A 26962-nucleotide genomic window follows, 5' to 3' on the forward strand; every position below is an offset into this window, starting at 1 on the left:
CAGCGAGCTGTGATGGTGATGTCCGGGCCAGAAGGAGAGCGGAGGAGCAGAAAGGTCGCGGCCATTAGGAGACAGCTGCTGGAGACAGACTGACATGTTGGAGGACGGACCTCGACCACAAGCATGAGTCCTCTGAAAAACACAATTCAGCACAGCCTGAGGGTATAAGATGTGATAATTAACACAGAATTTGTCTGTAAATTAAACTTCTAAATGATTGGTGAGGATTTTAAAACTACTTAAGTTAAAGGAGACTAATATGGGAACACATTTTTAAACTTATGAGGTCAGATTTATTAAAAATCAATTGAATTGAGGACTCTACGTCCAAGTCATTGTGGAGCTATGGAGAGGAAGCATTCTGCATTAAATGAAAAGGATTTTTTGGATGCACAACTGTTTTCAGTTTGAACAAGCCATTTCTGGTTTGTTTAAAATGAAAATCATCATTGTTGTTTTTTATGGAATGAAACTTGTTGCATCTCTGACAAAGGAGTCAAAACTTGTAGTAATTAATATCTTTGGCCACTTGGGGGCAGTGCAAACAAGAGTCGAACTCAAGATTCATCATTTCTCTTCATCATCAGGAGTTAGTTAGTAATCCATTGCTGATATACAAACATTTATACCTGCAAATCATCTGCAGAAACATGCAGCCTGCACACAGTACAACTTGTTGCTCTGGTCTTTCTTTTTCATATGAAGGTTGTTTATATCAGTTAAATGTTTGGATTAATGAAAGACAAAAACTTTGTATTACTTTTTACAAATGTCCTGATGCAATGCTTTAACCGCATATACAGTAAGACTATTATATTACAAATATTTAATGCTGTGTGTGGTCATTATTAACTTATGAAACAAGTTATGATATAATGCATCGCTGTAAAATGAACTGCATAAAACACACAATTTGTCTCGTTTAGATTCAGATAATTATCTTTTCTTAACTTTTTTCTCTTATGGAGAAAAAGTCGTATCGTCTTCACATCATCAACCTTTTTCTTTTTTATCTATTGCACATCGGAGATTTTTATAGCTGAATAAAAACCAACCTCACTGGATAATATTGTGATGACAGATTTATTACAGGATAGAAATCGCTTACTTCTTACACAAGCTACAAAAAAACAAAACTTCTTCATATAATTAAATCATTCATTTTGAAAAATCAACAATCTCATTCCTGGATAAATGCACAAAATCTAGTGAAGCACGGGCTGTTCTTCTAAAAATATCATTACAAAGTTACATAATTATTGTTTTTAAGACATTTTAAGACAATGTGTAAAAATCTCATTCATCACGAGAGCAATAAAAATATTCCAAAAAAATCAAAATGTGAATTTAACGACCGTTCACAGCAGACGTGATGGCAAAGAGTTACTCATAATAAACTGTAGTTCACATTTAATAAGAGAGGATATCATGTATTCAGACTCAGTGTGGATAAATGATTAACATTTCATTTCAGAGAGTGAAACTAATGTAAAAATGTATATTATAATATTCACATGATATAAACAGTATGAATATATGAATACATACAGTATCAGATAATCCTCTTTAAAACACAGTTCTTTCCAGTTTAAAGCCATCAGAATTAACCTAATTTACCTTTCTTTATTTTTTTATATCACAAAAAAGGGCTTTAACATGTAAACGGTAATCAAATCAAATAAAACCATTACTGTTCAGTTAGATGTTTGAACCCTACAAACTAACAAAAAGGTCAACTAGATTCATGATGAGCTGATTGTCGGGCCGGTTTATCTCCTGCTCTTTGACATTATGATGTTTTTAATGTTAGTAAAAAAAAAGACGGATAAGCAGACGAGGAAGAAGAGGAGGAGGATCATTAAACTAAACATAACGATCAACTCCTCCTCGCTTCCTCAGGCACCAGACTCTGACCAGCAGGGACTGTCAGGGTCCACACACACACACACACACACACACACACACACACACACACACACACACACACACACACACACACACACACACACACACACACACACACACACATTTTCAACATGGTCCAGTTCTCTTTCATTGGCATTTCTCATTGTTAGTATCACATTATACTCATTATTATATATATATTTAATATCTGGATTATACAATAGCATGAAGAATAATGATAATAAGGATACTATATTTTACAGAATTGATTTGTCTGATGCCAATAGTTAATCTGCACTTTTTAATGTCATGATGATAAAAAAAATGTCTTTCTCTTTTTGTAAGAATCACCATAAAATCAGTGTGAGGTGACCTTGGTGCCCTATAGGTTACTGAAGAGTTCATTTTTCTTGGTCCAGTCCATCGGCGGGGCTCTCTTGCTGGAGCGTTTCTGGCGGGCGAGCTCTTTGACCTGCTGCAGGGACATGTTGAGAGCCGGGATGGTGTCCGCGATAAACCCCTGAATAATGGAAAACAAATGTGAAAAACATTAGGGTAAACTTTAAATTATGGAACCATAAGAGGTTGTTGTACTGCAGGATAGTATTTCCTGAGACGTACATCAGGTGGGGTGTTGGTGGGCGGGGTTGTGAGCGAGGTGTTGGACGAGGCGTTGGATGGAGACGGACTGATTGACAGCTTTGAGTCCCTCTGTGCCTCTTTGGCCCCTCTGCCATTCACCTGGGAACCCAAACAATCATCGATTATCATCATAATAACAAATCATTACAGACATTTATGAATTTCAGTCAGAATCTTTTAGGCCGATACAGTACCGGTCATCACCACAGGGGGGCAACCTTGGATTTTATTTGTTTTTTTTATTGATTACAAGTTAGTTAGAGGGCCTAAGAAGTTTTTTTATATACCTGCTTATTTAGCGATCACAAATAAGCTGTATTTATTTCATCTGTTGGCTTTCCTTGGATTGGATTCGTGGAAAAGGCAAACTTTAGGTATTGTTTTGTAAGGGTGGAGAGATTTGGGAAACTCTTCCTGCTTCTCTTCCTGGTTGAATTCCAGTGTGTTTCCTGCCCTCAGTGTTTTGTTGCAAAGGTTACAGGATGAGGCTGTTATGTTTCTGCAGCCTCAGTGTAATTATCAGTTGTGTAACTAGCGGATTTTTAACCCCCTCCAACCCACTACCCGTTTAAACACTGTATCTTCTACCTCACAGACGACTTGTTCCTGACCTCTCTCACCACCACCCCTCCCTCTCACCTCTACAGCCCTTTAACGAGAGTCTGTTACGCCACAATACGAGGAACAATTCACTTCCCTGCAGGTCTTACGGTTCCTGAGTAATGGGAAAACCGGTCCAGGCTTCACTTTGCATATTTGGCCAAACGCCCGAGCGAAAGGTTTCGTTTGTGTTCTGGTGTCTTCATACACGTCTGGAATCATCTGTGTCTTATCAACACTGACATGTATACTAGTAAAGTGTGTCCACCTGGGAACAAGACACTCTGGTAACCTGAGAGACCTTCAGAAAGGTTTCCTGTGAGGTTAGAAAAGCACACAGACACATAGAGACTGTAGGATTTCATTTATCCCACATTATGGGAGAGCACTTATTGTCTTTCTGGCTTGAATAAGAGTTGAATAAGAGGGTTGATACCACTCGTATATCTATACTGTAAATAAGCTACAGCCGGAGCTACTTAGCTTAGCATTAAGACAGCAAAAAAAAGGTTCAAACAACTTTTTGGGCTTTGTTTAAATTGAACAAATTCAGCAAATACAAACAACAATTCAGGTTATAACTGAGGCGTTGTGTGCCGGACTACTTCTTAGTGAAGGCAGTGGAGTCTCCGCTGGTTGCCAGGCAACAGCTCAGAACCAAATTTGGCACATAACCACCTGTAAAATGCTGATTTGCTGTTTTTAAGGTGTTCTCGTAGAGTTTCGCCTGGCGTCTTTCCCGTGAATTTGACTGTTGCTGACAGCAAACAGCGAAAGTACTGACTGTACAGACTGTAGCTGTGACGTTAAGCTAGCTGGAGACGGATGATTGTGTGGTGTTTCGGCTATTTCCCTCTGGTCTTCCCTTTCTTATCTCTTCCCTGTACGTTTATAAAGCATGATAATGAAGCTCCTGGATTAGGATTAATGTTTTTTTTGAGGTTATAAGGTTTTAAAATCAAGCAGACGCATCTTGGCATTAGCAATATCAAATTGCTATTCTAAAATGTACTGATTATTTTTTACAATATGATTATATCGGAATTTTTGGGGGTATCTGTACCAAACAAAATCGTTCTTCGTGAGTCTGTAGAATATAATGTGTAGGCCAGGACATCTCTGCAGCACGACAATAAATCTTAATTTCACCTTTTACAAATATTGTGTCACCTGCTATTTGAAAATTGCAGACGGCCACATTCAAATTTTGATTCATCAGCCCTATAAAACAGCAAACAAGGGTTTTCCCAAAATGCAGAACTCATTATTCAAACTTGTGAGTGAGGGTAATTGCCTCCTACAGTATGTGTCATTGGGATTACGCCCAAATACTTGTGCAGGATTAACGTGAAGCTGCTACATTCTTCATGCCTCAGCTCAAAAGAGGAGCTTCTAGTTGTAATATACCTTTTTATACAGTAAACTGTGGGTCAAGGAGGAAATGAAATTTTTGAATAAACAATCCGTCCTTGGTCAAACACTTTCAATAATTCAGAGTTAATGGAGTACTGGCTGGGTGTGGTTTTCCACACAGCGCCGTACAAAGAACGCCAGAACGTTTAGACAATCACAGGAAGTTCCGTTCAGATCACGTCTCTGCGATTAACCACCGACTTCAGTTCTCTGAAGTGGCAAACCACACCTGAATACCAGAATGCTGCGTGTTACTGTGAAACCCTGATCCGACCTCGGCCCGCTGGACTGTTGGAGAGCTACAGAGAATTCAGAAAGCACGACTATTATTGTCCTCCTCTGACAGGAAGCAGAGGCTCCATCGGTGAGGAAGGGAAGTTGACGCTGTTGGAGACCGACAGCTCTTCACACACTTTAAAGTTCAAATCCCACGTTTGGCTTCGCTCTAAAGCAGATCTCCAAACCAAATGAGAGCTTTACAGGGTCGTCTCTGTGATATATTTGCAGCTGGTGTATTCTTACCTTCTCCTCCATTCCTCCATTAATCACCGGCTCAGGCAGCGGACCTGTGGGCATGAAAATAACACGAGAATCAGTCATTGGACTCCAAAATGAATACACAACTCTTCACCTGTCTGTCAGAGCTGATGCCACTTCATGAGACGTGCACCATCAGCTCCACTCTGCTGGATCAAGAGTCTCTCTGCAGCTCACCTTTCATTCCCAACAACTCTTACTCTATTACACAGATCATCTATTATTCACACATATGGTTCATCTTCTGTGAGGTGGTGCTCATCCTGGTCCTCCAGTGCATCCACAGACCCTCTACATATCAGACGTAATGGAGCATTTCCCTGCTGCTTTTTCCCTGTAGCCATGTTTGAACCCAACCCTCACCTTTGAGAGGTGGTGCCCTCACACAGACATCATCACAGATACCTCTTACCTTCCATCGCTCTGATCTTTGGCCCAAACGAGTTTCTAGCTAATAGTGATTATTACTGCAGACAGCAGAAGGTCCTCCAGAGCTAATCTGAGATTGGAGTCCTCTTTGCTGTGTTGCCTCTCCGAGTCCGAATACAGCTCTGGCTCCGGGGTCTGAGGGGCCACTTGAAGCGAGCGCCTTGGAAACCAAACAAAGCTGCAGGCCGGCGGCGCTCGGAGACAGAGAGGCTGAATGAGCCTGTTGACGTTAAGAGTCGCTGCAGGCAGGTGCTCTCTGAGTGGGCAGCATGTGAAGTGCAGGCAGTTACCTGGGAAACACCTCACTGGAATCTGTGCCCCAGTGGGGCGGTATCATTTTTAATCCTGGACTGAAACACTGGAGGGTTCGAGAGTCCACGAAACTATGAAACACCTGCCTCTCATTCAGCGACCGCAGTTGATGATTCATCGCAACAAAAGTACACAACACAGGACGAGTCAGCCAATGGCCTTATGATAAATCTAACTTATTTATTAATAATCAACTGGGAGCACTGGGAACATTCTCAAACTAACTAACAAATACCCACAAATTAAATATCTATTCCCTCGGTCCCGGACACAGAGGGCAGCATCCTCTACCACCTCATTCACAGTCGGTTGCCATGCCAACAGCTGGCAGCAGCATGTTTACATGAGAGGTCTCATGATGCAGAATGGCACTTAGACATTTGTCCGAGTGCACCACACACACACACACACACACACACACACACACACACACACACACACACACACACACACACACACACACACACACACACACACCACCTGCCTTTTCTGTGGAGGGACAGAAAACACAGAAACCAGATCACAGTCGGTACTGGGGCTCCCCCTGGGGGCCGTGGCAGGAACAGTGCCTTTTGAGCAAGGCACTGAGCTCCTGGGACGACCATATCTGACCTTTTTATGTGGAAGGAAGGCCACACAAATATATTCCCCTTAAATCAGTCCCTTTGAAGTAGCAGTTTGACAAAAAAAGTCCAGACAATAGTCCTCTTATTGGAAACATTTTCTGGAGCTTTCGGCCGTATCTCGTGGCCTTCACTATCACAGGACTGACATTTCTTACTTTGGTCTCCATGACAACTGAGAAAACTCTGTTTTTTGAGTGTTGCAATTTGATATTAAACTTTTGTGTGAGAGAGAGAGATCTGAATTTAAGCCTTTACACTTTACAAACCAGACTGTTACTCTGTGCAGTCCCCCTCTGATCTGATCTGTCTGATCTGATCTATTTAAGTCTTTTAAGGATTAACTTTCTCCTCCGGGCATCAACATGAGGTGGTGGTGGTGGTGGGTGGGGGGGGCAGGAAGTGGCTTAGCGTCTCTGTCTCTGTCTACGTTTCTTGGCAGAGAGAGAAAGAAAAGGAAAAGAGCCATGCCACAGAGAGATAAATAGAATTAAAGGAGGAGAGAAGAGCCAAAGAGTCTTAAACTGTCTATAAACTGCGACCGACAATGAACCTGGAGTGAAACATTGCAGTCGTTCACTCCGTCCTGGCTATGCCGACTCACCGTTGAGGTGGTGCAAGGCGGGGGTCACTCGGCACCTCTTGAAGAAGGCGTCTGTGTCGGGGTCCACCACCAGCAGACGGGCCTCCTTCCCACCGGCTTTAATGGCGGCCACGACTTCTGAATGCGTCTTTCCTTCTACTGACAGACCGTTCACCTGAGGAGAGAGACATTGTATTAGTTTTTTATTTCTACAACGGATGGAAATCCTTCAAACTTCAAAAAAAAAAAAAAAAAAAGTTGTGTTTGTTCCCAGAGAGAAGTGAACACACTGTCAAGGATTTCTTTCTCAATATTATCACTGTGTCTGCCAGAGGCTCCAGGGCAGGAAATCCTGTGTGTCCACACACAAACCCACGTACGCACACACATTCCTCCAACCACCAACTCACAAAACAATCGTCACAATGTGCTCCATAACAAAGATCAGGATTTATTTTATTAAATGTGTTCTTTAAATCAACTGTGCATCGTGGTGGTGCTTGACTGTGTGACACCTAAACTCACAGTTACTCAACACGTCAGGTGGCTCACTCCCACACCAGCCGAGGGTTCTGGGATAAAATCACCATGGGAAAGCATGTGAGAAATGTCTCGGAGTGTGTGTGTGTGTGTGTGTGTGTGTGTGTGTGTGTGTGTGTGTGTGTGTGTGTGTGTGTGTGTTTAGGTCATAGGGTGGACCTGCATGTCTAAGCCAGTCCCACAGAGGAAGCTGGACAATAGCTGCTTGGCCAGTAACAGCAGTAACAATGGCTGTCCACTCCCCACAAAGCACCGCTCCTCAGTGGGTGGTGTGGCTCTGGGGCCCACGGGGGGACTGGAAACCCCTCGCTAGACCCTCAGACAGACCCCAGTCTCTGTGGGACTTTTAATCCCTCTGTCCTCTTTCTGTTCTCCTTCTCCTCTGATACTTCCTTTTTACTTTATCTGCGGTCTTTCACTTAGGAAGTGAAGGGAGGCGCTCTGATAGTCCAAATCAGTGAACAGAATTTGTTAAAATATTGTGTGACACTGAATGATTCGTGTTGCTTCTGCTTCTGCGGGCTAAATAATACGTTTAAATACTGTATGGTTGTATGATATGACAACCACAAGGTTTTATGGTTCAGCATCTGGATACAGCGTCAGACGCAGCGCCGCTCTCATTCCTATTAAAGCTGCTCAGTGGCACATGAAAGAAAAAAAGTTTTTCTGGAGATCTTCTGCGTCCATGAGGCCCATAGATCACGTGCACTAGTGTTTTCTTTTAAACCCGCCCTCCCAGCCATCGGTCCATTCTCGTTCTCAGGCTCATTCACATGAACAGAGGAAGGAAAAAGTTTACAACTTTAAGGACCTATGATTTAAATAAGAGCTGTTCATGTGTTCGTACTGGGAAGTTGATTTATCTCGAAAAAATAATCTGCAGAGTTACAGACGTCTCTTTATTTTTATGTTAGTCTGTGTGAAAATGTTGTGATGGACCCAGAAGTTGTGATTCCAACGTTTGGCTTCAGTGTAAAACTTGCTTCAACGCCTCTGAGGGTTTGGCCAGGGTCCCACTTTTGCAAGATGTCTTTAAAAAACCCACTTACAATACTACTATGATTGAAAACTACTGTGTTAGAGGACGCTGCAATGTGGTCTGGTAGACCGAAAGTAGAAGACAGTAAAAACACTGTCCCTCTTACATTAGCTCAAAATGCCATCAACTGCTTGTTTCGAGCATAATATCATTATAGTGACAATTTTAATGACATACTTTCTGTTTTTCACCAGAATAGTACGATACAAAGTTTATTTTAAGCCTCCTACATTGCAGTGGCACTCATTTGATGTAGAAATTGTAGTAATCCACATTGTAATTTGAGTTTTTGTTTACACACACACGTCTCTCTGTAGGCCAGTGTACACTAACAAAAGGAGGGGTGCAGAGCAGACCCCAGACCAGCTCAGAAGCCGATTATTCTGGTGTTACAGTTACACCAGAGTCCTGTGTGTGGATTAAAGACCCCACACAGCGGCTGATCGCTCACTACACATTCCTCTGAACACACAGTTCACTTTTTAAGCCTCTCTTAGAAACAACTGGAGAGTTGTTTTTTTATGGTGGATGTTGATCAGACAAATTTCTTCTCTGTTTTAAAAATGTAGCAGACATTTTTATATGCATGTTCATTTATATTCCGTTCTGAATAAGAATGAAACGTCTTAATCTATATTTTAAGACCTGATATTGAGCATTAATCATTGATGGCAATGATGCATCTACGAGGATCATCTACAAACTGTGTAACTCTTATTTAGAAAATTCATCTTTAATGATGATAGAATTAGTATCGGCAGTACTTAAGATAAGATAAGATAATCCTTTATTAGTCCCGCAGCAGGGAAATTTACAGGATTACAGCAGCATAGAGGATAGTGCAAACAAGAGACATAGTAAAAAAAACAAGATCAAAAATAAGTATTATAAATAAGCAAATGAGCAATAAAAAACAGTAAAGAATCCACAGTAACTGAAATATTATATATACAGACAGAAACTATTATAACTATTGTATTGCACAGTGTATTAGTGTCATGTGGTCTACTGGTTGTGCAACCTGACAGCAGGGTACATTTTCACAACATATAACCACTGAATGAGTCATGTGAACCAGCTTCCTATCTCATACCTTTTTTTGTATGTAGGCGATTTCTGACACCTATACACCACTCTCTATTTTTATCCGAGTAAAAAAAAACTGTAGAGTGGAAATAAGGCCTACTAGGAGTATTTATGTGCATCTCTGTTTAGTTTGGTCTCATAAATATGACTCTGTTTAGGAAAATGAACGATGAAGTTCAAATGTAAATTACCTTAAAACTTCCACAGACTAATATTAATGCATCTTACCAAGATTTGGCATTCTGTTCAAGGAGTTTCTGAACAAGAAAATCTTCTCTACAGAGCCATAATAATGTCTTATTGCCCCGTGCAGAGCTACTGCCCTGTCACAGTGTGTATCCTTGGCCTTATTAGAGTACCTGCACTATCCTGTCCTTGGACAGCAGGCCGGCCCACTCTGCTGGAGAGTCTTCATCCACCGCTCTGATGTACTGGCCCGGCCGCGCCCGCTCGCTGTGCAGGTTGAAGCCATATCCGTTCGACCCTCGCTGGATCACACAGAGACGCGGCCGCAGTTCAGTGCACGACACCTCCTGGAGGAGAAAGGAGGAGAGAGAAAACCGAGACAGTGGGTTAATACACTGATATGAGACATGCATTTATAGACAACAGCTTTTTAAGGAAATACCTCCACCATGGGTTCAGGAAGTACAAGAGGCACAAAGATTACGGAGAGCTCCAGTGATTCGTTAACCATGAATATGAAGCCCAGGTTGAACATAAAGATGGTCGCCGCTGTGTTGTGAAGTGTGTTTTTTGACAATCATGTGTAAACTGAAGCTGCTGTTGGACTCCACGTGACTCCAGACTGCTCGCCAGGAAGGAAGAGGGTCTTGGAGGCATTTGTGATTGGAGCTCTACTGGGAAGGTTTGTGGAGAATTTGGGGAGGGGAGTTGTGCTGCTCCGGCCTTGAGGAAAGGGACCAGATCCGGTGTGGTCCGCTCTCCGCTCGCTCCCGGCTCCGGGGAGGACAATGGAAGCTGGGCGCCGACCTCTGACCACCTCTCCTGGCCCCGTCTTGTCCAGTCCAGTCCCACTATGGGATGGCAGGAAGACTTAGAGCTGTATTGTCATCCAGGAAAAAACTCCAACTCGACTCCAGAACCTCCCTTCCGCTGTGTGGAAGTAGCAGGTTCTTTATTTAGAAAAAAGGGGCTTTAATGGCGTCAAATAGGGGGAAAGTAAGAAATAATGGAGACACAGCGCCGGTCAGGATAATCTCTGTCAGTGCGACCAAATCTGACCCGGCACTCCCTCCACATCAGAGCGGCTGTGTGCTCCCGCCCTCTGTCAACCGAACACTCCAAGACAATGAACTGCCTCTATAAATAAGTCTGACTCACTTTCTACAGAAAACACTGGCAGGAGGCTGATTGAGTAAAAATACTTCAGAACATCATAAATGAACTGAAGACTTTATTTGACCGACTCAACGTTTTCTCTGGTGCACATGAGTGATTGTCACTTTACTGAGTTAGGTAAGACGATTATTCTGAGCTAACGCCCAACGCACCTCCGCCAAGAATGAACTGTGGTGCTTTCAAACTGGGAACTTTCATAAAATCATGTGACGTAAAAACAGAAAACTGCATACGCCAAGATCTCTTCAGTTCACTGGACAGTTTGTTTTCACCTCATCTGTCGGTTCTCTCTGACAAACAGCCGTTCTTGAATTAGGGATGGGTTGCTCTTACCCTTACAGGCTTCATTTTACAGCCTTAAAAGGATAGTTGGACATTTTGAGAAGATTATTCCATCTTAAAAAAACCATAGTGGGAAATACTACACAGTACACACACAAGCTCAGACTATATGAGACGTATATGTCGTTAAATAGCACTGGGAACTGGCTAACGGCATTTTTTTCCCATTGAGAAGGACTTGTAGCCTGTAGCTGTGTCGCTCGTAGTGTAAAATCAGCACAACGTGTCCGTGTCCATCATAAGCCTGCTGTGCAGCTGGAGTTTGTGCTAAACGTTTATCCTGCTGATCAGATGTTCTCCTGATAAGAGCCCTGCAGCCAGAGTTTCATCATAATGGTAACTGATTATACAGAAAAACATTGTCTCTGATTGCACGTCCTTCACTTTCAGTGTCACACCCAGACTTCACGAGTAACAACCTTCCTTTATGAGTCCTTTTAACTGTTAAACATGCAATCCAAAGTACAGACTGAACAGTTCAGTTTAGTTTAGTGTTTGTTCTAATTACTGGCCTTCGCTCTTTGGTCTTCTACAGTATCTGCATGACGGCAGAGTAAAGCATTGAAGCAAATAACGAGATTAATTCATGACCTTAGCTACTCTCAATCCCTGTAACCGTTAAGCACCTCTCCATGATCTATAATTACTCTGCTCTAGTGCTGGACACCTGAAAGCAGATGAAACACTCAGGGCCATCAGCACCCACTGCAGCCTCGGCGTGAGACATCGGGTGCTCTGGCTGACGTTAGGCGTCTCTGAGAGAGAGAGAGAGAGAGAGAGAGAGAGAGAGAGAGAGAGAGAGAGAGAGAGAGAGAGGCTCTGGACTCGACAACAGAGGAGCGTTTGTGTCGGAGACGAGTGGAGGGATGAAGAATCTCCACGCGGGTCTGAAATCTGTGGAATCTGCTGAACACACACAAACCAGGACGGGAACCGAGGACCCACTCCTTGTCAAAATGTGTGTGTGTGTGTGTGTGTGTGTGTGTGTGTGTGTGTGTGTGTGTGTGTGTGTGTGTGTGTGTGTGTGTGTGTGTGTGTGTTTACAGCAGCAAACTGATAAACTCAGCTGTTAGTTGCAAAAACACTGAGAACATCGTAGATACAGCTGCAGAACATTTATGGGACGTTCTGTAAATCACAAGCTGAGCTATCATAAAACTCCTCCTCATGTCTTATCTGCTGTTGAACGACACACCAATCTGTGTTTCTTGATTTACGCAGCGGCTTCAACTACATATTTGTTTCAGCTGAGGCCTGAGGTTAATCCAGGAACATTTGTAAACTTCCTCTCTGGCTCTTTGTTTTGTTTAGAGTGCTTCCCAGACCCTGAAACATCTGCACGAACAAGATATGTGGAAGGAAAACAAGGATTAATTAATCTACTTGTGCTGCTTCCTCAGATTTTGTTTGGTTTTTGTTAACCTACAACATCATTTTACCTGTTTTAAAAGTCCTATTCTCGCATGGGGATCACAATAATAATTTAACTTTAATTCTCCAAATAATGATAAAGGGTTTCTGACCATCAAGCAAATCATCTGAGTGACATTTATTTATAATATCTTGTATCTCTTTAAGATCAAAGTGGCACCGTTTTCTATTGTTTGAAATGTTCCTCTCAGCCCTCAAAAACAAAGGTTCGAGGTTGAACTCTCTCTCTCGGTGACACAAACTTTCCTTTAAGGAGGTAAGTGTTAAACAGGAACTGTTGACACATCTTCCCTCAATATGCTTCCCTCTGTGCTGGCTCAACTTCCTGACATGAAAGAGAAATTAAAATACAAAAACACACCCCAACACTTGCACAAACTCACTGTCTCTAGAGAGCAGAGAATGAATGAGTGTATTTGACATCTAATAAAAGCTGCTCTTAAACTGATGAGCTAGGCTGTGAGGAAAATCTGACACGGATTAGCTGTTTCCTCCTGTACACATCAAAGGATGTCTAGAAGAACTGGACGTAGGCACCATGATGTCACCCACTGGTTGGTGGAATGTCTTTCTAGTTTTGGAGCCTTGAGTTCGACATTTTGGCCGTTGCCATCTTTTTGCAACCAGAAGTGACACCAGAAGGGTGGAGCTAAATACAACCGAATGCTGAATACGATATTTATAGGGGACCATTATGTTACAATTAACTTTCAGGACTGATGACACACTGTTAAAGGGTTAAAGCATAAAGCGAACTCGGCTTTATGGAGTATTTTACTCTAAATGGGACCATCATTTACTAAATGAACATCATGCTGTATTGAAGAAGATTGAGATCATAAACTCATGTTTACAATGTTTACTGAGGTATAATTAGGTTCATTTTCTCATAGACTTCTATACAATCAGAGTTCTTTTTCTTCAGAGGAGTCACCTCCTGAATGATATTAGAAAGAAAGCAAGTTTAATTTCAGCATTGGCTTCAGTTTCTTTATGCTAAGCTAACTGGCGTCATGTTTATTGTATTAAAGAAACTAGAAAAATAACAAGTAGGCGTATTTCCTAAAATGTTGAACTATTCCTTTAAATCTTATCTTCAACTTAATGAACACAGATTGAGGAGATCTGAGTCATAAAGGTGCATCCGTCTTTCACTGCAGACGTTTGTCATCGCTCTGCTCAGACAGATTTTCCCACGAACATTTGGCAGTTGTATCTTGAATATCGGCAAAATGTGTGCGTGCTGCTGTGTATCATCATAACATTATTTTTATTTTTTTAGATGTTGTATTGCAATGAGATTCTCGCTTTTCATGTCTCATCAAACTCTCTGTTTTGAGCTGATCATCAGCTGCGTTTTACAGTGTTGCTTAGCATCACTTGTAAACAGATGTAAACACAGAGTTAACTGTTGACGCTGGCTCGGGTGGATACAAAGTTAGGTAACGCAGTCCACATAAAGTGAAACCTTTTCCTGTCATATATATAAATTAGAATTGCATCACATTTATTTCAAACAAACATCTTTTGCACTCTCTTCTCTCTAATGTCTGCTGCTGTCAAGCCTCTGATTTCATTAAGATTCCCCTCCTTCAGGCACCTAACACATGAGTGTAGTCTCTATCTGCACTGCACAGACCTTTAAAAAGAGTTTTGGCGACAACAAATAAGCAATTGCCTTGAATACCAATCACTCCAAAACAAAACAAGGGCCCATGTTAATATTCTTAAAACGCACTTCACGGCTTTCTCACAAATCTCACTGCGTCTGCTCCTCCAGCACAAAGTTTATCTCTGAGTGTTTGAGAGCTTACAGGCTCCCCCACCCAGAGGTTGATGTAGACATGTTTTAGACTTGTTTCTGGTTTTCCTCAGGAAGCTGTGATAATAGATAGATTAGATACCGAGGCAAAGATCAGTTTACAGGCCTCTTGATGAGTTTGCAGCATGTATGGGGAGTCTAAAATGATCAAAACAGTGAATCATTTAAATACAAATAATAGCTGTTTTTGTAACCGAAGATCACAGATGTTTTAGGAGTTTTCACAATCAGTCAAAAAAGCCTTTTATATAATGCAAGATATTGTTTTGTATGTTGAAAAAAAGGGTCAAATATAGGTCAAATAACAACAGATGGGATAACTTTGTATTTCTTGCCTCAACAAAATATCTTCACACCGAGCTAAAGTCTTCTGTGGATCATGAATACTTGTACCAAATTTCATAGCAATCCATCCAATAGTTGTTGAGACATTTCAGTCTGGACCAAAGGGGCAGAATGATTGACATCCCCATCCATAGAGCTGGTAGTGAGTGTAAAAAAATGAATAGCAAATGTCAACATTAACATTTTTATAGCCTCACAAAAAGTCCTAATTTCTGCCTTCGAGGAACCCTCAGGTGAGCGTCTGACAAGCCAGATAGATTGATTTGCATCTTCTAAACCCTCTCAGGGAGCGTTTAAAAGGCAGCCAACTACCTCCACAATATCCATCCATCATGTTTATCACCCTCCGACTCAGCCGCCGCAGATTTGCATCCGTCAGGCTGATTCTGCTGCTGATTCTGCTCGACAGAGGGGCGCTGTGGCTGCGAGGGAGTCTCTGGCATGGAGCGAACAGCCAGTGTTAGTGTGTGGGTGTGTGGGTGTGTGTGTGTGGTGTGTGTGATGCCAAAGGCTGCAGCTTTGCAACTCAGCATGCCAGTAGCTTCATATTTTCCCCATGCTTAGCCAGCGGACTGATGTGTAACTACTGTACAAAAGGAGAACACATGTAGGACATCCACGACTGAAGGCTTCCTGCACAGCTCTGTCTCTGACTCAACTTCTCTTCACAGGGCGGGAAAAACAAAAAGGTCACATGCTGTACATTTCCTATAATTATGTACACACCTCACATATGTATTTCAACTGTCAAACTCACGAGTCCTGCAGATCATTGACTGAAACCTGTCACAGTCAGCTGTTCTCTGCGTTCGTCTTCTAAAGCAGCTGTGGTTTCTTATCTCTGTGTATCACTCTTTCTCCGGCTGCTTACTTCTTCCAACATGTCGCTCTTAAAAAAAAGAGGGCAGCTCCCCCGTGACTTCAGCCTCTTTGATTAGCGTAAAGAATAACCACTAAAGTGACACGCCGCCAGGCTCCGTGGTTACTAAGTGACAGGACAACTCTTTGGCCTCCTTGTGATTGTCATGTGTAGCTTTTGACGCAGATCAACAGCCTCAAGGACAGACTTCATAAATGTTTCACGTAAACCTGGTTCCCTTTAAACCACCAAAGCACAGCTCTTAATGTTCGGAGCGCACCACTCTCTCGGTCAGGACGGGGGTGTTGGATTTCAAGCTGGACCGTTGAACCAGCTGGAAGGCAGGCGGAACAAAGCACCCTACTGTCCCTCCTCCCGTTTGTGGATGGGACAAACTGGCTCTACAAAAGACACCAAAGAAAGGTTCTGCTGAGGGTTCCCGTTACAATAGACTCTTCAGGGGGAAGGTCTGAAAATAGAAAAGTAGTGCCAGTCATCACAGCGGGGGTACGAGCTCTGATAAGACCAAATGCAGAGGCCTCAACGTAGCAACGTAACAAGCAGGGCCTGCAGATCCTCAACGCTCTTCTTCGTTCGTCCACTCTGCAGCCTTCTTTTAAAAAAACAAACCAGAACTATTACATCAGATCAGCCCGACGCTGTCCTATCACAGTCAACAAGTTTTATCTCCTCGGCCAGTCTTCCTGTCCCCGACCCTCCACACCCTCTGCAGACCTGAAAGCAGCATCGGCTCAACAACCTCTAACACAACATTTGTGTTTCTAAAAGTGCATTTAGAGAAAGAGTGGAAGGCAAGACAGAAAAAGTAGATGTTGAGATATGTGAGATTGTCAAAGTGACAGCATGATGTGGTCACAGTGAGCGTCACATTTCTCCTGTGGCATGCGAGCAAACATTAAACACCGGTGAGTCTTCAGTCACATGCTAACAGAATGAAATGATTAACTGTCTAATCATAGATGTTACACTCTTTTACTTCCAGAATGAAGCATGGGGGGAAAAAACATTCCTCATGTGGCTCTTCTTCTGTGTTTTGACTTAAGTCTGGGATTCTCTACACTTTGTTCATCCAGCTGAAATGAAGGTGAAGGCGTAAGCAGGGAGAAGAAATTGGGAGTTACCGCTCAAGAAAAACTTTACCCTTTAATCAAAACGTGCCTTGTGGCCTCGTTGCATTATTGAGGCTACTGTTAGTGGAAAAAACGGCACTCTAATCTCTTTTCTTGTGTGATGGATTCTCTTTATGTGACTCGTAAATGCATTCGTTATTCCTCCCTGTGCATGTAAAATGAGAAACGATGAGAAGCAAAAGGCAAAGGGGAATAAAAATAAGAACAAAATTGATAGTGAGGGTTCATCAGAGGCTTTATAAAGCGACGACATAGCCTAACTCTGAAAATGGGCATAGAGGTGGATCATCGGTGGAGCTGAAATGGTTTTGGTGATACAGCAGAGCAGACAGCTAGCAGCTAGCAACCTGAGACGACACCCACCTGTCACTCAAAGCGGCCACACCCTCGATTATCCCTACCTTTAAGCCTTAATATTTAAACAGCTGAGCTATGGCCCACTACAGTTGTCATGAACTGTGATATTATAGATACCAAAAACATTTCTGGTACCGAGGTGTAAACATTATTATCAGCATTATTATTTCTGCTTTAAATGTTTGGTATTTTACCATTGGACTCTATGGGGATTGATTTGCTTTTGGAGACATGCATCTCCAACACATCTGCGTTTTTTCAGCATCTGAAGTTGCAGCTTGGGATGTACAGCTAAATGCTAATGTTAGCACAGTATCATGCTGATGTTAAGCAGAAACAAAGGTATGTTTACCATGTTCAGCATCTTACTTTTACGTGTTGTTGTTAGCACTAGTAAATAAGATTTTTTTTCAGATTTTTCCTACATTTTCTTAGTTTGGTTCCATTTAGTTTAAGTAAACCCACGATGTACATTCATTTGCTCTGTCTTGGTTGTTTGGCATCTGTGTCTTGTACGGGGAGTAGGGAGGTGGTGGACAGCGGTGGGGGGGGTGAGTCTATTTTAGGGCGTACAGCCAGTCACTTCCCCCTCCACCCCCCCCGGCAGGGCGCGGCCCTCCGGCTCATTGTCCGGCCGGGGTGGTGAACCTTCAGCAGAATGGAGCGGGAACTGGAATGTGGCATTGTGGACTCTCTCCGTCCAGAATCCCATGAGACCCAATCACCAGCAACCCCACCACCCTCCAAGTCACCCCCACCCCCACCCACCCACACACAGGGTTCAGGTTCCACCCCTGACCTGGGCCACTGTGGCCTCGGCTGCCGGGACGGGACAGAGGTTCTGTTGTTTGGATTTACGTCACTGAGAAGTTTCTCTGAGACAACACATCATTGATTACTTGTTGCTCCTCTGATCAATAGAGCTATTTAAAGCTATGTTAATAATGCGAACTGTATCCTTCCTTTGCTCAAACGGTAAGGTTGTGCCTGGTCTGGTAGTTTATGACATTTAAACAATAGTACCTCTGAACTCGCCCTGGTGGCCCCTGAGGGTTAAAGATGCTGACCGTGAAATGTCAACGTCTCCAGCTGAAGTCTGGTTGCAGACCTTTGTTGCATCTTATTTCCTGTCATCGCTCCACTCTAAAAGTCTGAACACTGCCTCAAAAATAGTCACAAAAAGGGGCTGAGCACACTAATGATGGTACGTTTTCACTGTTTTCTACTTTCCACTTCTTTGTCAGACAGATGTTGAAACACCGGGGAAACTCTCGTTATCTTCGGCGACATTTTGTGATAGTATTGTGTTGTGATTCCTGCTAATAATACACGAGAAAAACAGCTTCTTCAATGAAAGACAATGTCTGGTGGTGTATTAAATATGAGAGTGTGGTTTTGGTTGTATTAACATCTTTGTATAGATCTTAATGGCTCTATTATTGTTCTATGATAAACATTTATTGGGTTATTTATCTATATATACAGTACCAGTCAAACGTTTGGACACGCCTTCTGATTCAATGGTTTTTCTTTATTTCTTTATTTATTTTTTTCTACATTGTTGATTAATATTGAAGACATCCAAACTATGAAGGAACACATATGGAATTATGTGGTAAACAAACAAATGCTCAACAAACCAGAATATGTTTTATATTTTAGATTCTTCAAAGTAGTTGAATGAGAAGGTGTGTCCAAACTTGTGACTGGTACTGTATATATAACTGTTTTGATAGATAAACATTATCAATGAAGTGTTTCTGTGATATTTAATTTAATCAGTATAACTCATAAGTAATGTCGATAAAGATAAAATATTCGGCACTATTATATTATATAATATTTTGCACTGTGATATATATTATAAACATGCCTAAATGTACTGAAACAATATAGATAAAGAAATCGAGACATTTCTAAGGATAAAACTACAAAGGTCTGGTTTTAGCAGATAGATACAAATATCCTGTAAATCCAATTTAGCTATTGGGTTAATACTATAGTTCTGGCTATTGATTTGCAGCATTGGCATAATGTAATAATCAATTATTGAATTCATGAATCTCCTTTCTATTGTCAAATCTTTGAGTTAAACACATCGAGTCCCCGGACACCCTCCGTTTTCTCCTGAAACTCACAGCCCAGCAATCAATAAACAGAAGCGAAGGGAACGGTGACGCCCAAACCTTCTGACTTGCACACTCACACACACACACACACACACACACACACACACACACACACACACACACACACACACACACACACACACACACACACACACACACACATATACATTAATGTGAAAACACCCACACAATACATAGGCAAAGACATCACATGACCAAACGAGCAGTACAATCAAACGTCAAGCGACAGCGTGCAGAAAGTCAGAATGAATCATGGATTATATCTGAGCAGACAAACACAATGACACGCACTCCTTTACCCAAACACAGCCTGGACAATACCTGGCTCCGTCACAATGGCTTCAATGATAAGCAAACCAACAAACACAGCTGGAGACACTGTTGACTTTTATGATTCATGAATCTGGAAACGAAACGCTGTTCAACCAGTGTTGCTTTTTATTTATTATGTATCCTGTTTTCATTTGAGGCATTTATCTGCTACTTCTGCTCACACACACACAGAGCCGGTGAGATCTAAAACCTCCAAGCTCTAGTTTAACAGTCCTTCTATGAGCTGCAGTAGCTGTAGGCCATACGGGTGAGGGGCAGTTGCCATTGACAACCATTTTGAGAAATTGGCAACCCATTCTACAAAAAGTAAGGACAGCAAACAGCAAAACATGCACCTCTAAATAAATACATTTTGAAATATTAGTTGCATTAGTCAGATTTATATTTTGCATTTCCTCATGTGTGTGCACAGGCATCTGTTTTAGAGTCAATGACGAAGCGAATTCAGTTGTTTGACTGCAGAGTGAAAAGTGTCACTAACTCCATCAACATCACAAATATGCAAACAGATCTGAACCAGATGATCTGTCACATGAAATGTTTACATTTCACATTTTCACTATTAAGCTGACGTATAGCATAGTGTCATGAACAGTTATTACACAAAATATGAGGTGAATAAAAATGCCAACCACTTTTTTTTAATTGCAACAACCAAAAGCTGATGCCGAGCAGCCGTTTTTAAAGGTCAGTGTTGAGCCCTGAGAAGATCAAGACGACGGGCGGGGGGGCATCCTCCTCCAACAACAATGACAGGAAACCAGTGCAAACGTCCCGGGGTCTGGTAGACAGCAGCAGGACCATCCTGCCTCAAACAGCGACTACGGGTGTGGCCATTTCTGACAAACAAATGATCATCGAGAGCTGACGTGTATTCTATTAACAGAAGACTGTAACCCCAGGCTGCTCCTGAAGGCATTACATCATATAGAGGTGGACGGCAAACGCCTCAAACTCGTAATTCCCTCCCGCTGAATTAGACATGACCGTACACAGATAGGAATGTCACATGGACGTGAAGCTACATAAACAAATGATGAAAGCCAAAGCTGAATATCTCCTGTCAGATGTCTCAGGTGTCGAAAAGCAGCCAATGAAAAGCCGGTTAGAAAGAGCATTGTTGAGCCCTTACAATGAATGCAAAACAAACATAGACTGAATCCTCCCACTAAACAGATCCAGCATCATTTGTTTAGGGAAAAGATGTCGTTGCACAGTTAAAGGACCAACGCTTTCTATGTTAAGCCATGTGGTGAAAGCAGTTAGAAGAGTTCAGGCTCTTTAATGAGAAGGTTTTATATGAACGTGTAGATTAGAGACTCGGATTAGAGGAGGGGAGTGACGAGCGGCACGCGGACACAAAGACGCCGTCTCGTCTCACTTCAGGCCTCTGAACAGTTTCCTCTATCTGGATGATGTAGATACAGTAACACTTCACACAAAGATCTCATCTAGCCGCAGACCATTTCACCCGACAGCAGCGCTCTTCCTCTCCTGTCATTAGTGTTTAAAGACGAGAGTTATGTAAGCAGCCTGCAGCCTTTCAGGAAGACTCCCAAAAAACACTTCTCACCCTCAGACACTCTCTCTCTTGAATCTGAATGAATCACTGAAGGAAAACAAAAACACAGCTCTTCCGAAAAAAACATTTTCATGGGTTTAACTGCAAAATGGTTCTTTATAGATCAATCGCCCATGTTATAGAGTTATCTCATTTATTTAAATCATTATCAACAAATATAGTGGGATCATGTTTTTGTTTTTTTACTGATGAAACAATCAATCAGACCTTGAAATATGTTAATTTTCATTTTTTCTCTGTTATGTCATCGTTAAGTGTACTGTAGGACATTATTAACATTATTCCCTAACATTTAAAAGGCAATTAAGCAATTAATCATTATAATTATTTATTTTTTCTCATTTTTTCCAGTCTTTGTGCAATTAATTAAAGTGAAACAGATTTTTCATTCCTCTGATTCATACTGGCCATAACAAGATCTCCTCCTAACATGCTTCCATGTAAGTGGAGGACAAAATTCCCAGTCTTCATTCAGAAAAAATCATGCCACAATTTCAAACCTCACTGCACGGAAGTCATTGTAATAATATTCATAAGGTGATGTCATCTCATCCACAAACGCTAATTTGTTCCCAAATGATTTTTTTCTGGATAAGCTGATGGATGTCGATCATGAGCTGAGAGCGACCGCTGCTTCTTCACTGCACAACAACAGCAGAGTAAAGATTTTACTGCCTGGTAAACAAAACACAGACCTTTGGACCAGTGATGTATTTGTATGTGTGTGTGTGTGTGTGTGTGTGTGTGTGTGTGTGTGTGTGTGTGTGTGTGTGTGTGTGTGTGTGTGTGTGTGTGTGTGTGTGTGTTTTGTTCCACGATGACGACAGCGGTTCTTATTTTCTTCCCGGGCCACGCGATGTTTTGACCCTTCGCCACGGCTCGTTCTTAATTTTTTCACACCTCCCAAGTGCTGTTTCACTTTTGCCTACCTCCATCCTCACACATACTTACGCTACACACACACACACACACACACACACATCAGTGTAACCATGGCAACCGTGAGCGTGAGGGGGATACTCGGTTTCTGGAGGAGGCGTTGCTCTTTCGAACCCTCTTTTGTGTCGTTTCAAAGACTGAGGCCAGACAGGCGGAGTGCGGACGTCAGTGTGACTGCTGAACCAACGTGTGTGTGTGTGTGTGTGTGTGTGTGTGTGTGTGTGTGTGTGTGTGTGTGTGTGTGTGTGTGTGTTTGTCATTGGCCAGGCCACAGGGCTTGGGCACAGGAATGCCGGACAGGATGTTGGGAGAAAATTCCAGAAAGAGTGGAGTCACTGCAAAGAAACCCACCCTGAGGTGGCTCCGACTGTAACACAGAGACAAACGCACACAGGGATGGCGTCCCTCGAGTCCAATTTACACACTCACACTCTCTACTGTCCCCAGATGACGTCTGCAGCCTGTGAAATCTGGGTTTTGTGCGCCTCTACATTAAAAAAGACACCGGGCTCACTGCTCAGCATGACTCCATCTGGATCTTTTTCCAAATATTTGTGGAAATTAAAACCCAATGGGTGAAAAATGATTAAGTTGCTGCTATTGTTTGTTTTGACTTAACTTCCCTCTGCGTTGCATGTCAGCGTGAGTTGTCCTGCTACAGCTCCATTAGGCTTTCTGTGGAGAGCATTGAGAGTAAACACGGGAACAATCGCTACGTATGCCTTTGACGAACGACTAAACCCAGCAGAGCTCAAGAGCTGTACACAAAGGAGGGCCTTAAATACACAAAATATAACTCCAGAAGGCCCTGCACGCTCTGCTTATGTTATTATATATATATACTGAGGGCGTTCTTATATACAAAAAAAAAGAGAAAATAATATGATGACCAAGCAGACAGAGATGTTATTTGTGCATTTTAACTACCACAACTGTTAACAAAGTATTTATTGTTTTGAAGTAAAAATGCCAAAAAATAAATCTCTTTCCAGCTTCTGAAATGTGAATACTGTTTTTTCTTTTTCTTCTATGATATTATACAGAATATATTTGGACTACTGGTCAAACAAAAGACGACATTTGAAGATATTTTAAGGATATTTGATATTATTTTAAGGACCAAACTATTTTTTATTTCATTAACAATGATATAAATATATTGTTGGCTGGTTTACTTGTATATATGTATGTCTCTTTAATACAACAGGTACCTGAAGGTGTTTATCGCCAGTTTTGTCATGGCGACAGAGCCAGGTCGAGTCAATATATAGAATCCATTAATCAATTATGAAAATAATTGTTAGTTGCAGCTCTAATTTCAACTGTAATGCAGCTAGAGCTCAAAAATTAGGTTGGTTAATAAAAAATACATATATTTGCGAGTTCTAGATTTTGAAATACAAAGTCAGGGTTTATCATTTGAAATTGAATATCTTTATATCAAAACAAGACATTGGAGGAGATGCCAGGCTTTCCTAACGATTAATCGAACAAGTAATGACTTATCTTTGTGAACGATGCTTGCTTACAGGTAGTATTTGCCTTTTTTCCAGAATATTTGAGTTAGATGACACTGTACAGTAAATGTGAAAATACGGCCTGCAGCTGGTCATCTTAGCACAAAGACTGTAACCAGAGGGAAACAGCTAGCCTGGCTCTGTAACAAAATCTGCCCACCAGCACATCTTAAGCTCATCCATCCATTTTCCGTAACCTGTTTATCCAGTTAAGGGTCGCAGGGGAGCTGGAGCCGATCTCAGCTGTCAATGGGCGAAGGCAGGGTTCACCCTGGACAGGTCGCCAGTCTGTCGCAGGGCTATCTTAAGCTCAGTAATTCATTAACATATTATAGTCATCATACTCGTGTGTCTCGTTTATATAATCTGTATGGAAACTCCCAGTCTTTATGCTAAGCTAACGAAGCAATCTTCTCATCTAACGCTCGCAAAGAAAGCAAATAAGCGTATTTGAGACCAATATTCAAGTTGTATCATAATATTACATTATCCAAAATCTAGATTAACCTCACGACAGATGTATCACCTCCGTATATATCTCCCATCTTGACTCCTCATCATCACTTTTCCATCAAGGTCAAAGGGTCACCACCTTTTTGCACAGAACAGCCTTTTCTCTGTCTTTGTGTCTGATCGCTGCAGGCCCTTCACACTGTGGCCCTTCTTCCCACCTCACCTCCACCTACAGGAGGGTAGTGTACCGAGCAGCAGAGCCGGACAGAAAACAGCCTCGGGGATAAACATCATCCAGGATGCAGCAGCGAGGGGGGGCACAGATGTTCCAGACTGGAGGGAAACCTCTTCAACCTCTTTCAACCTCTTCTCCTCGAGTGCTTTTTAATGATCATCTCACAGCCGAGCACACAGACAAACAACGACACACACAAAGCGACAAGTGGCCACTGCGGAGTGAGGATGAGCCCGTAATGTTTCACAGACAAAGATCAAAGGCGGAAAAAAATCATTTTGTGGAGAATGAAAAGAAAAGAAAAATATGCTATTTCCTGTTGTTTGTTGTGGAGGGTTCAGCAATGCCAGATATGTGTGATGGTGGTTTTTCTAAAGGACCGTGTCTTCTCAAAGTGTTTGTGAATGTTATTTATGCCCACTTGATGCTTAACTTTGTGGCATAACAGACCACAGCATTGCAAGTCAGTGTTTTTTGTTTTTCCTGACCCCAAAGCTCAACCAGGTTGTTGTTGGTCCTCTCACCCACAGAACATGTCCCTCCAGCTGACCCTGCCCACGGGCCCGGCAGCATGTGGGTGCAGTGTTGTCCATGTTTAACACACAGAGCACCGATTCTCTCCCTCTGTGGTGCATTCAATTCAATTCAATTCAGTTTATTTTGTATAGCCCAGAATCACAAATTACAAATTTGCCTCAGAGGGCTTTACAATCTGTGCACATGTGACATCCTCTGTCCTTCCCTCACATTCACAGGAAAAACTCCCCTAAAAACCCCTTTAACAGGGAGAAAAAAGGAAGAAACCTCTGGGAGAACGACAGAGGAGGGATCCTTCTCCCAGGATGGACAGAATGCAATAGATGTCATGTGTACAGAATGAACAGCATAACAGAGATACAACACATTCAATGTATATGACATATACATTGAATGTGTCAGGGGCTTTAATGTCACATCATTGAAGGCTTATATGTTGCAAAGCTGGAGCAAAGGAATCTGAAAAGGAGAGAAACTTTGACTCACCTTCTCAGAGTTGATGCTCAGCTTTTTCTCGACGTGTACGTGGATCTCTCCGTTCCTCTCCAGGACCGGCGTGGACTCCCTGGGTGTCTCCTCCTCCTCCTCCACCTCCACCTCCACCTCCTTCTCTTTGGCATCCCCGTTTACCGACCCGTTCTCCTCCACCTCCACCTCCACCACCTCCACCTCCTCCTCCTCCTCCTCTTCATCAAAAGGCAAAGGCACCCCATCGGACACATACTCCCTCAGACACTTCATGCTGTGTTTCTTCAGCAGCTGCTCTGTCTCCGGGTCCAGCACCACCAGCTCCAGCCTGCCCGGAGTGGCTCTGATCCTGGACACGACCTGCTGGTGGCTCTCGTTCTCCACCTCGTCCCCGTTCACGAACACCAGCCGGTCTCCTGCCCGCAGCCCCGACGTCTCCGCCGGGCTGTCGGGCTCCACCAGGCGGATGAACTGGCCTGTCTTACCTTTCTCTCCATGCAGGTGGAAGCCGTACCCGTTGTCCCCCTTCTCCAGCGTGCACAGCCTGGGACGCAGATGCTGGATGCTCTTGCTCGGCATGGTTTCAGGTTTTACGCACGGTGGTTTTACGCACATCCACTTTACGCGCAACTGGGAATGACTAGGAGAGCTGTGGAGCTGCTGGGGGATGGTGTGTGTGTGTGTGTGTGTGTGTGTGTGTGTGTGAGTGACTGGTACCCCTCCAAAAAAACACCCAACCCCCACCCAGTTGGGTAGATTAGTCCGTGCTGGTTTTGTCCCTCTCCAGTCCTTTTACGCACAAGAGACCCAAAGTCTTGTTGGTGCTCACACTTGGATGAATCCTCGTCTGGGACTCCTCACTGCTATCAGCCTGCACAGGTCCTGACCTGAGGACTGAACCCGGTCTGCTTACACTCACAGCTCCCTCCCAGTGCGACACACCAGTAGGAAAGCCACTCAGGAAGAGGGAGGTGCGTTCAGGGACCGGCCCAGCTGGCAGCCTCATGCAAAGAAGGGAGGACTGGAGGAGTAAACACCAACCAGGGAAATGAAGATGGTGATCAGAGGACCAGATAGTGTTTGGATTAAAGAGATCCCTCTATTTATTTTGTGTTAGAAACTTTATTGATTCACATTCTTTCTCATAGTTTTACTTTTAATTGTTTCATATAGTTTTCTTTAAATTGCATTTTAGTTTTCTTCCCCACATTTTGCCTTATATTCCCTCAGTGAGCAGCACTTTTCATATTATACATGTGTTGTACTTACTGCTCTGAATACATCCTCATTTTTGTTTAAGATAAGATAAGATAAAATAAGATAATCCTTTATTAGTCCTTTACTCAGAACCATTATGCACACTTGCA

At 42.6% G+C, this 26962-nt stretch overlaps 1 protein-coding gene across 1 annotated transcript; it reads right to left on the reverse strand.

The window, feature by feature from the left end:
• Positions 1-1070: 1070 nt before the first annotated feature.
• LOC129098756 (Na(+)/H(+) exchange regulatory cofactor NHE-RF1-like) lies at positions 1071-26545 on the reverse strand. The gene is made up of 6 exons (XM_054607854.1): positions 25614-26545; positions 10072-10245; positions 7066-7219; positions 5083-5126; positions 2527-2646; positions 1071-2425 (listed from the first exon to the last, which is right to left on the reverse strand). Exons 1-6 carry the CDS (start codon positions 26208-26210, stop codon positions 2288-2290), a joined length of 1227 nt encoding a protein of 408 aa, XP_054463829.1. The 5' UTR covers positions 26211-26545; the 3' UTR covers positions 1071-2287.
• Positions 26546-26962: the final 417 nt, after the last annotated feature.

Source organism: Anoplopoma fimbria, chromosome 11, assembly GCF_027596085.1.
Source record: "Anoplopoma fimbria isolate UVic2021 breed Golden Eagle Sablefish chromosome 11, Afim_UVic_2022, whole genome shotgun sequence".
NCBI lineage: Eukaryota > Metazoa > Chordata > Actinopteri > Perciformes > Anoplopomatidae > Anoplopoma > Anoplopoma fimbria.